The sequence below is a fragment of the Pteropus vampyrus genome, unplaced genomic scaffold (genome assembly GCF_000151845.1).
Source record: "Pteropus vampyrus isolate Shadow unplaced genomic scaffold, Pvam_2.0 Scaffold1, whole genome shotgun sequence".
Taxonomy (NCBI): domain Eukaryota; kingdom Metazoa; phylum Chordata; class Mammalia; order Chiroptera; family Pteropodidae; genus Pteropus; species Pteropus vampyrus.
In genome coordinates this window covers 7058120-7070742 of record NW_011888782.1, presented here as the reverse complement: position 1 = coordinate 7070742, position 12623 = coordinate 7058120, and the positions used below count along the sequence as shown (strand labels likewise).

Below are 12623 nucleotides of genomic sequence, written 5' to 3'. Positions count from 1 at the left end.
AGAAAATACAAAAGCGGACTCTGGATTACATAATACTATTTATATATGTTCACTGTTCCATGCCAAAAAAAGAGAAAAACCAGTACTTGCTTTTTATACCACTTTATTCCAACCTGAGCACCTCAATATAAAACTAAACACTGGTGAACTGTTTTCCTTACTAATTCTGAATTACTGTAAATGTACAAGTTCTGCTAGCATTTCAACACTTAAATAGATTAAATCATCTCTGATACATGGTAGATTTCATATAATGAAAATACCTAAAACAATTAGTGCAATGTACTGAACTGATTGAAATAAAATGAACTTTGGAAAACAAGGCTGCAAAACTGTTACTAACATATTGCAATACTTATGTTACAAATTACCGGTACATTGTTTGTTTATGGTTCTAGCCGCATAGGAACAACTGAGGCCCCTTCTGTTCAAAGAGGGCAAGAAGGAAAAACATTAGCTGTTTTAATAACTGTACATTTTGTATACCTTTAAGCAACTCTTAAATATTACAGAAAAGTAAACATATGGAGACTACAATGCGGTACCCTATTTACAGTACAGCTGAAGATCAAATTTAAAATAATCAGGTCTGAATGTACATAATTGTTAGTGCATTGACTATATTAAGTCCGAAGGGAATAAAATCCTCTTCCCTGCCCCGAAATGACAAAACCTATGTAATGGCCAGCAGTGATTAAACAGAAATCACAGACACTTGGTTTGTTTCACTTCTGTGGAAGAGCTTACGTTTGAAGGGAACACTACCCATTAAGATGCATTTATCAGTTTTCATATTCTTAAAACAAGACAGGGTTACACTTTATTTTATTTTTACCTCATTTAAAAAAATAACAAGACTGGCTACAATTTAGATGCCACTAATGTTCATTTCCCCCTGGAAGATGTGGGACTGTCTTCTTGTGGCTAATTTGCTAAAATGTGGAATGTACACTTTAAATATGGATATTAAGAGAAATTACTGTAGCTAAGCAAAATATCTTTAGAACCTGCTTCTAAAAAATGAATATTTTTGAAAAGCTCAATTATTTTAAGTCCAAATCTTTTTCATAGAACAGGATGGTTAACTGTGGGTTCGGATAGTCATTTGTCTATATCCCTGGAGATGAGAAATGATTCCCCCTAACCTTCCAAGGAAATAAGTGTACACACAGCTCTTCTTTCCCCCTTCTACTGCTGAAACATTTGTCAGAGGGTCACATGCATGTTATTAAAAATTAAGTTCAAAACACTTAAAATAATTCTGTATTAGAAACTTGAATCTATCATAAGTCTCTTCTTTTTAGAAGTCATACTGAGCTGGTTAAATGCTCCAATTCCACTGTTATTGACATTTAGGAAGCAGAAGAATATTCCAGCTAGTTCAAACTGGAGGTTTAGTTACTACAACACTGACTCCTGGTTGGCTGCGTGGGTTCAGTAAGGTCTACTCCTCTTCCCCTGGCAGAATTTGCTCCTGGATTCTGTGGTTCATTCTTTGGCAACTTTTTAGCTGAGAGATAAATAGTTAAAACACAATTAGAATATTCATATCACAATTACTTTCATCTGCTTACTTATAATCTTCCTTTCCATTTAGGTATTATCTCAAAGTATCACATAACCATATGTTCATTCTTTTCAAATGCTTATTGAGTATCTATTAAATACCAAAACATTGGGCATAGTCCTTAGAGAGTTTAGTGGGTTGAGGGAAGGGTAAAATGGGGACCAGGTGTTGACACGCATAAAAACTTAAGTTGATTAAAGCTATATTTAATTCTTCATATAGATATACTTAATATCGGAAAAGTTGTAATTTCATAATCATTAATACTTCTATTATTTAAAGAAAATCTAAGTTAATAAAGATGACGGCCAGCCAATACATTTATAAAGAAGTTGAGCTTGTATCAATGTCATCTCGACTGTGATAAACACTTTTTGGAACAAGTCAGTATATAAACAAATACCATCATCCCAGCAGCACTTTTCCTCTATTGTGTAATGTAATTATTACCCCAGATCACGAAAAATCATATCTCCTATTTTCTTTCTGGCTTTCAGAGATTTTACCCTTCAAACATCTACCATTTCCCCCTCTCTTATGGCTAACTGAGAAATCTAATTGGATTCACCAATAGCTCTAATATAAGTGCAATTGTTCCTGTGGCTCTCTCAAAAAATTATTTCCCAATTTTGAGTCAGATGAGTATGGCTTTCCACATCTGAACAAAGCCCCTCAATCAGCAGTTATGGCTTTAGCTCTGCTAAGGTCTGTACAACTAATGCTGTTCTCTGGAGCATGGCTCTCAAAGGTCTTTGATGTTCTTGCTTCACTAAATATTAAACATCTCTAAGAGTACAGATTGTAAGGATGGCTAGACACACTGGTCTCTATTAACCTTGGGATAAACTACTATGGTAAGACTCTAACTTAACCTTAGCCTTGGCTCAGTTTACACAAAAGCTGAATATGCTCTACTTCAAAATCTGAATGTCTAGTTGTGTTTTAGGTCTTTTATCCTTTGTTATAAAACTCCACATCGGTATTAATTATCGTTAGAATTCTGGATGCTGGGCTAGGCAATGGATCTAGGAGCCAGGAGCACTGAGTTTTGGGAAGAGAAGTCATCACTTTGAGCCACTTCTCTAGGAATTGCTCTAGGGATGGTAATATTAACAGTAATAAAATGGTAAATTTCCAGTCAACTGTAAACTTTATTACAATTAATATCAAGTTCTGTTTTGAGTGTTCATTTCTCCCCTTAGCATAATTTTCCAAGGATTTTCTGTAATTAAGAGATGAGTGAAAAGGAAATAAACTGGAATAAAGAACTTTTACAATCTATTGGTTAATTTTTACTGTGAAGACATTTCTGGGATCTCAAAAGACATTGATTTCTACCTCATACCTTACTGAGTGTTACAAAAGTGAAGCTGGTGCTTTCTGTTTTTTATGTGGATAACTGCAGCTTACCAATTTGTCCCTAAATTGATTTGGATTGTGAGAAGCTAAAAATCTTAGATCAAGTTAATAAAGGTGCGTCAAGAAAGAAGACACTCAAGACCTTATAAAATTAAAAGCAGATGATAAATTTACTGTAGACTTTCTTCTATGAAATAAGTGTACTCCCTTTGGGAAGTCATCACATGTAAAAATATGAGTGTACTGTGTGATTTATTTATTAATCTGGCAAAAGAAATAGAAAAGCCACAATTCAATTTACACTTGAGATTTCTTTCATGAAAAAAAAAAACATTTTAATTTTAGAAAAATAAATGAACACTCTAATATTCTGACGAGAAAAATGACCTTACTAGCACATCTGAATAAAAAAATACAAATTAAATAAAGCCCATCTGGTAGTCTTAATACTATCAGAAAGTTTTAAAGTTCAGTATGATTTGAGGGACCAATTACTTCGTTTCCTGTTAACTTTTCAGATGTGGTTCTGGGTATAATCTGCCCATTTATAAAAAGAGCATACTGTTGCTCAATCCTTCACAACTGTTCTAGTATTTCTCTAATAACTCCAAGCCTGAATTTCTCAGGAAAATATTTTACACAAAAAAGAGGCAAGTTTTTTCCTAAATAAGACACCACTGAACTCTCACCTAGTGAAAGATATTGAGACAGTACTTGCAGCTTTTACTGAGTTTCCTTTAGCCTCTGAATCAGCTCTTAACAGACTTCAATACAAAAGAAGATTTTTTATTTGGGCATAGGAATGTGGATACCCAGTTAATAACCACTGCTGTGTAATAAAAGATGTTATGGGACAAGAAGAGTACCTGCACATGAATAGTGTGGAGGCAGAAAACTGAGAACGTTAAGTAGATTCTTCCCATAAAATCTGTACCTTAAAACTACTGGAAGGAGGTTGGGGGTCAATAAAAATACTTTTGTTATTGAAAAAAGGAAACTTCCTTATATCCATTTCAACTTCATTACCTAGAATCAAACACTAAGGAACAGCAAACATCCTCAATTGAAAGTACCTTAAAGAAAGCTAAGAGGGCTATGTAGGATCAAATGACAATTGAGGCCCTACAAAGCATGGATGTTTTGCTTTCCCTTTCTCTCTGTGCCTCGTGCTTTGAAACTTTCTCCATTACAATATTTACATTAAAATAATCTATACATCTGTATACAAATGTATCATGTACTTTTCTGTGTTATTTGCCAATAATGATTTAAAAGGAACTTGAAAAACAAAAATAGTGCTCTGTTTAGAGAAAAGGACAGATGAAAATAGTTATAGATCAGTGAGAAAGAAATCTCATTATATCTACATGTTGCATTGAAAAATACTGCTCCGAGTTTTCTTCCTTTTATATAAAAAGTATAACCTAATAGAAATATACATTTACCCAAATTTCTCAGTGAAATCTTTACTGCTTGAACTATCAGCTCAAAGTCCAGGTTTTTAAATCACTTAGAAGAAACTAAACTGCAAGTATTACAACCTAATAGGTAATAATCTTTCGAATTTAATATGACTAAGTAATGCTTGGTGGAAGAGATCTAAAGTAGTTGTAGAATCATTAAAAGAAAAACATACACCAAAAAACCCCCAAAGAAAAAAAAAGAAATCCAAGAATTTAAAGAGTCAAACCAAATAGCCCCAGTGTAACTTTTGCCTATATTTATTGTTGAAAAAAAGTTAACCTTACCTATTGCCATGAATATTTCATTTACATTCATTGATGTTTTAGCTGATGTCTCCATGAATAATAAACTGTTGTCATCTGCATAGGACTGTGCTTCCTGTTTATAGAACAAAAAAGTGATATATCCTTTGCATATACTAACCTGCCTTATTTTTTGTTATAGAAAAAAAAAAGACTTCCTTATTACTACTCCAACTTAATTATCTATAACTGACAACAATTATCATTAAAGGTAAAATAAAGGTAAGAGCGCTGTGTAAGACATGGTTAATTTTCTTTTTGCCTTAACTTCCTGTACTATCTCATTCTTATTAATCTAGTCTCACATTAAATCTGCTTTCAAATGACAATTTCTGGGGGTAGGGGAAAATTTACCCAATTTTAAATATAAAACTCTCTTTAACCACTATGGCATATCCTACTTATGCTCATTATTTGCAATGAGGTCAAAGGGAAACTAAACACCTAACACTGGCTTCCCTCATATTTAATTCTAAATGACTTCTAAAAGCAACATTTAATTTTGAGTACATCATGAATCATTCCTTTGAAAATTATATCACTATTCTACATTTTTTCTCATGCTTTAGTTTACATGTATTATTGCCTTTGATCCTCACAGCTGTTGTGAAGAGCAATCAATTATCTTTCTAATTTAACAAGGAAAAAAATGATGTCCTTCTGAACTGTTACACGACAGAGTAACTTTTGACTAGAATTTAAGAGCTCTATCTACCATTCTATGCTCAGAAGGTAACTATCTTAGAAAGAGTAATAATTACTATACCCCACATGCTTGTCACCAGAATTAAATGAAACCACATGTGCAACATGCTCAGCTTACTACCTAATGGTGCAAGAACTACTCCCTTTCTCTTAGTCCATGTTCTTTCCATCTACAGTCATCATCAAAAAAGATAATTTCCCATCACCAATATTATATATATGCATAATGGCCACAACCAAATTTCTTTGGTAGAGAAGCTAAAGAACAGGAGAACAGGATAAGTTTTAAAATGTCTAACTAAAGACATTTGCTTTGCTTTAACTGACTGTATTTTATTTTACAGCAAAGAATATTCCTAATTAACTATATTAGATAACATTTTTTGAGCCTGGATTTTTTGAGCCTTTATTTTTTAAGGCCCTTTTAAGAACAAGTACGAGTACAGATTTATGTGTACAACAAATATCTAGGTATATGTGTGTATGTCTATGTGTGTTGATATTTACATATTATTAGATAAATAGAAAAAGGTTAAGAAGGGTAGGAGGCAATTGGCTTTTACTTATTTCTGCACTACCTGTAAACATTTGCTTATTTTGTAATTGTTTAGGTCAACAAAATCTGAACTAATTTATATAAATTACATTTACATAAAGAAATTTAAAAATTCAGGTTTATCATGAGAAGCATTTTATTACATATAGTGTATCACATTTGTTTAATAAATTTGTGTTTTCTATTATTTGCATGGTTTTAAAATTATAACTATAGTTCACATGTGGATACAGAAGAAAAGTTTACAATAAATATGTGCCTTCAAAGTTAAATTCAACATACCTGGAAATCAACAGCTCTTTTATTTGCAAGGTCAGCCTTGTTTCCTGATAAAGCTATTACAATGTTAGGACTGGCTTGCCTTTGAAGTTCTTTAACCCAATTTTTGGCTCTGGCAAAGGACTCCTGGGAAACAAAGAAACAGCTATTTTGAGGCACAGGCTCAAAAAATGGTTAAGGAGCGTCTTTGTGAGACAAGGCTTTTAAGATTGCCCAATGGGACTCTTGGAAAGAAATTCTTAAAACTATTGTATTATTTAAGACACTTTCATCTTACTTTTTTTAAAATCAGCTTTTCCAACTCATAAAAGCATTGGCAGAAATATCATGCTTGGGCTATCAAAAAGCTTTAAAAAAAACTTTAATCAAAATTCTGAATATCAAAAATGGATATTCAAACTAGTTTCATTATAGTATACACTTCTACTTACCTCATTTGTGATATCATATACAACTATGGCTGCTTGTGCTCCTCTGTAGTACATTGGTGCTAGGCTATGGTATCGTTCTTGACCAGCTGTATCCCATATTTCAAACTTTACTGTTGTGTCATCAAGACATACAGTTTGGGTTAGAAAAGCAGCTGAAAAAAAAAAAAGGCTGCAATAAGTTTATCATTTCCCCCTGATTATTTTCATAATACAGAAAATATCTGATATAGTGTGTACCTACAGTTAATGGTTTTGAATACTTGCAAGATCTGTGCTTCAAAGCTGGATATATATATATATGTATGCTTATATATAAGACCTTCATAATAAAATCACAGATCGAAAGCTTCTTATACATTCTTAAGAAGTTTGTTATAATAAATAAGTTTAATAATTTTTTAAATTGTCTTATAAATTACAAATTTAAAACTGTAACAGTCTACGGCCATGCCACGCTGAATGTGTCCAATCTCATCTGATCTCAGAAGCTAAGCAAGGTTGGGCCTGGTTAGTACTTGGATGGGAGAACCCTAGGAATACAGGTGCTATAGGCATTAAAAAAAAAAAAAAAGAAATAAAACTGTAAAACAAGAAGAAATATATTTGCTGATATTCTTGAAAAAATGGGGGGTGGGAAGGAATCAGCATACCTATCAACTACCACCTACACTGCCAAACCATGCCCCTGCTCCGTTTCTTCTGGTTTTGATTGGCGTACTCTGGGGATTTAGTCCCAGTCCATTACCACCAAATTAATATTTTTCTTATGATTATTCCTTTAAAACATTATACTTTAATTTTTATAATCCTTATTACCGCAACCTAGACTCAATTTGTCAATTTGAGTCAATATTAACTTTATTTCTTTCATTCCTTGCCATAAGGATTTTTTGAATTTGTATTTTTTTACCTTTTTACAGATTTTAATTTTAACAATAAAGTACCATTTGATAACGTTTTTTGCTTTTAAAATTAAGATGTTGCTATTAAATCTTGCGAAGTATTATTGTATCGCTTACTTCTGAACTGCTTCTTCTATTATACTTCTAGAACACTAGAAGTAAAATATCTATTATAATTCTCTTGGCTCTAGGAATAAACATCACTAGAACACTAGAAGTAAAATATCTATTATAATTCTCTTGGCTCTAGGAATAAACATCAGTAAAGACAATGCAATGGTAATTTATGAAAAACAAATCAATTTATAATCAAGTGAAATGAACTTTAAAATATCAAATGTTAAGAGTAAATGTCTAAGCATAGATAGCTGCACTAAAGATAACTTATGAACAAGATCCACACATAGCCATTTTCTGCAGCATGTTGGCAAACAGCAACTACACTTTACAGTTCCTTTCCTTCACTAACTTTGATAGTTAAACTCCTGCTGCTCTGTTAAGTTGGTATGTTCCTCTCTTATACTTTCAGCTCAAGGTGTGGTATTTGACTCTTCCCAAATTGTCATGGGATTCAGTTACTAAAATTTTCTAAAACTCTGTTCTATTATGCAAGAAAATAATCCATTTCTGTAAATTGTAGCAGTTTATCTGGTGGTGTCAATCTTTTATAAGGGATTCACTAGTTAATATGAAATGTGCTGAATAAGCCAAGTCTAATTAGATATACCTCTTTTATATTAAATATAACATTTATTTTTCATGCTATTTATATTAGGTCAACTGGTTGCTAGCAATTTTGCAAACATTATCATTGGAAATGTATTTTGAACCACATTCTAATGAATATTTCTGTGAACTTACAAGTGTAGTCCTACTTAAATATATTCTAATTCATCAAACTTCTTTTACCATATAAAATATCCATTTTCTAAAATCCTGTATCTATGGTAAAGGATACCAAGAAAGCACTATGTCACTTTTTCACTTTCATGAAAGGCTTTCCTGTAGAATCAAAAAATATTTTTGAACACTTAAAATTAAGCCTCTAAGAAGACAGTACTCCTTTTTTAATAAAAGGAAAAAAAGGAAAGGAATGGATCATAAAATATAAGCCTTTTCTCAAGAATAGTTTGATGCCACTTGAAAAAAACTGGGCTATAATTTGCAATTCAGACTTTGTTTTCTCTTTTCTATGACCACAAAGTATACTGGTAGTACAAACGTTAATTTACACTTCCATAAGTCAACTCTAGGATCAGGGAAATATTAATGTTGCCTTAAAGGAAATGTGATCTGATTCTCAAACCAGATAAATATATCACGAAAGGCTACTAACTTTTTATAAATACATGAACAAAAATGACAAATAAAATACAAAGAAATGCCAACAAATACATTAAGAAAACAGCTTATGACCAAATAGATTCTTTCACAAAGCTATTATACCAGTAAGCTAAAAAAGAAAACCACATATTGTTTAAATAAATTACAAAAGGGTGTTAGAGTCGATATCCATTTCTAATAAACACAGAAGATTTTTTCTTAAAATTTATCAAGTGTCCATTCCGCCCTTAAGCCTGAAATCAGCATTCTGCTTAACAGCAAAGCTCTTAGGCAGCCTCTAAATCTAGAAATCAAACAAAAATGCCCACCATCACCATTATTTAACATCATTTTGAATGTCCATATAATGATAAAGGTAATAAGTTACTGGAAAGAGACATCATTTGGAAGAGAAAAGACTGGAATGAAAATCCAAAGGCATCAGCTAAAATAAAGCAGATAATAATGAGTTCTTAAATTGGCTAAAACAAATCAAAGTCAACAGCCTTACCGTACACTGGCAATAACCAGGTTTTCATTGTTATGCTGAGAATGGATCCCAATCATGTTAACAAAGAGCAAGAACAATCAATTCACTCAACTTTTCTTAGAAACCATTCTTCATCTCACCCTATTTGGTAGCTCCTACCTCGATGCTCCCAGACTTCCCTGCTGCACTAACATGTTTCACACTTATCTTTGAAAAAAATTAATATTATCTTTTTCTTCTCTTACACTAGTACTTCCATGAGAAATTACTATTAGTTATTCTCCTCCATACTTAACATCTAATATAAATCCCAGTTCACATAAATGTTCAAAATGTTTGCTAAAAGAGGTTGATTTAAGGTATATGGCACTATTTGGGGGTTATTTTAGCTACTGTTTGAATAGACAGTTCCCAAATGTGAAAAAAATTGACATTTCAAAAGGCCTCTATTCAAGTTATTACATAATACAGTCTCAAACGAAATACCATCAATATCTTTTTAACAGTAACATTCTGTTGTTGTTCATGTGGTATGATAGAGCATAATTTTGGGGAAGGATAAAAAGACCAATATTAGAGGCCAAGGGAATGAGTTTTAGGGTACATCAAAAACACATTAAAACAAGTGTTGTAGTGCCATGAGGGCAAATATTATAGGAAGAGAATCACCCAGTATTATTATAGACATTATGTATCACAAGACTATCACGATTCCCCAAAGTTCTCAAGTTTTCAAATACTACTACAGCATTTAATTTCCCCAATAAAATTCAGTGAAGTACAGCTGACACCTTCAAATCCTTAGAGCTTCTAAAAAGACATTAGTTATTTACAAAGTTATAAAAACAAATTCTGACACTCAAAATATAAACTACTACATAAATACTGTAGCAACATTAACCAACCACAAACTTACCTGAATCTGCAAAACCACTTTAATATATCCAAAACGTCTATTTTCTGGCTAAGAACCATCACTTTCTTAGACCTCTTCATTTTCTCTTCACTTCCATCACCAGCACTAGCAGTTGGTTTTCTTTTCGGGCTCATATTTCACAAAGAAACAGCTTTTATCACTTCGAGAGTTACTGTGTACGCGACGACAAGTAGAGAAAAACAAAGCTGCGTTGAGATGCGGGTGCTGGCCTGTCTAAAAGGCTCCCTCTTTGAGCTAAATGATCAGTTCCTCCTATTTGCAAGCCTGGCAGCAAGCAAATAACATTTCAGTCTCAGCAAAACTACAAATTACTGAATCAGAGACCTTGGGGTCAGCTGAGAATACCTCAAACTGTAAATGTTAAATCTGCAAATATCAAAGGCCTATAATGTGTAAGACTTTAATAAATTATAAGCAAGGAGAAAACACTACAATAAGAGCAAGGGAAAGAATATCCAAATCGATAGCATTAACCAAAAGCTAACAACTCAGGAAAAAAGTTTAACAACTGATTCCACATGAATTAAACAGAAGGGTGAAAAAGAAAAACCAAAGAACCAGTATCACCCCAACCCTCAACTTATCATTTATCACATTTTAAATGAAAAAGTACTTTATTATAATTGACCAAAAATCCTGTAATATGACTATCAGGTTTGATTACATAAAACTCGGAGACTTTAGGTTTGCAAAACATGTGTCAAACACAGAGGAGAACATATATAGAAAAATTTCTAAAATGAATGTTAAGATATTAACTTTTAATACGTGGAAAGCTCATATAAATCTTATGAAAATCTCCAAAAGCATCAAGGATAAGAGTGTAAAGAAAATCCACAGAAAAAGTCAGTATCACTAGTATCAAGTTTATCTCCTTACTAAAAAAAAACAACAAAAACAAAAACAAAAACCCCACAAAACGTGGCAGAAACAACCATGGCTGGTGATACTATATAATTGTTTTTTTGGAAATAATTTTGTCAACCGGGTAAAGCCATGAAAATGCTGATACTTGTTAACCTATTATATCATGGAATCTCCAAAAGATGGCATGGGGGAGGGGGAATAAGAGAGTAGGGAGAACAAATCTTTATGCTAAAAGAATTTTTATATTAAATAACTGGAAGCAACCTAAATGTATAAATGAAGAGACACTGGTAGCTTGGTAAGTATGAAATAGCAATTAAATTAAAAGTGGTTATAAAATGACCTATTTAATTGCCTAAAAAGTGAACGAAAACAAATTCTCGGTAAGAATAAGGTCCATCAACATAAAAACGAGTAGAAAAGCACAAAAGAAACTAAAATAATAGTAGTATCTCCCATAGTTGAATCATAACTGAATTTTCTCCCTTATGTAAAATTTTCAGAAGTGGTGATTTGAGGCCCTATTAAAACTAAAAGAATATAAACTGCTAGAGAGGGGAAGGGCCTTGTTCAAGATCTCAGTAGATCAGGAGCTTGTGGTCATCAAATTCAAGCTAAAGATTGTTTGGAAGTGATGCACTGGGGAAGCAAAGGTTTTTAGGGCCAAGGAATTCAATAAATAAATTCAATGGATTTGGATCAAACTTCAAAATGATTATCCGATCAGGAATAAGGATGGCAGGAATTAACTAAATGACATCAAGAACCAGGTACTAAAGTTATCAGTGAAGGTAGAAGTTAGTATTCTGGGAAAATGAGTATCAACAGCAGTAGTCTAATACAATACATTTTCTCAGAGAGATGACACCACTGACTTCAGAATAAAATTGTACACAAACGAATATGTGAATGGTTCAGAGCTGAAAACGGGCAAAATAAAAACTAAGGCCATTTTAATTTCCCATTAAAATTGTATATGTATATATGCGGGAGTACCCAGTAGATTATGGCAGCAAAGAAGACCAGTATTAAGGGAAATTATTTCGATAAATATGAGGAAGAGAAAAAAGGGGATAAAAATAGATTAGGGCACAGAGAAAGCATATACACATGACTAAACCCAAATAAAAAATATCCCAAATACCTGGCAACAAGGTAAAAATTTGCTATTTAATATATAGAAAATGGCAACATTCTCCCAAATAAATTCATCTTATGAGATGATCTATAAATATCAGTCATGTAAGACTAATTCTTAAAAATCAATGAGCATCTGGTAAGGGATTGATATGAGACTATATAAAGAACACTTACAATGCAACAACACAAAAAACCCAAACAACCCAATTTAAAAATGGGCAAAGGACTTCATTAGACATTTCTCCAAAGAGGACATATGAATGGTCAAGAAGCACTTGAAAAGATGCTCAACATCACTAAA

At 32.5% G+C, this 12623-nt stretch overlaps 1 protein-coding gene across 2 annotated transcripts in view; it reads right to left on the bottom strand.

Moving 5' to 3' along the window:
- Window positions 1-86: 86 nt before the first annotated feature.
- RAB5A (RAB5A, member RAS oncogene family) overlaps window positions 87-12623 on the bottom strand; it is a 28630-nt gene continuing 16093 nt past the window's right edge. For both annotated transcript variants that reach the window (XM_011355946.2, XM_011356032.1), the window contains exons 3-6: window positions 6664-6815; window positions 6236-6358; window positions 4675-4768; window positions 87-1510 (exon numbers count right to left, since the gene is read on the bottom strand). In XM_011355946.2, the coding sequence (XP_011354248.1) occupies window positions 1395-1510; window positions 4675-4768; window positions 6236-6358; window positions 6664-6815 (485 nt within the window). In that variant the 3' untranslated portion in view covers window positions 87-1394. The remainder of the gene's footprint in view (window positions 1511-4674; window positions 4769-6235; window positions 6359-6663; window positions 6816-12623) is intronic.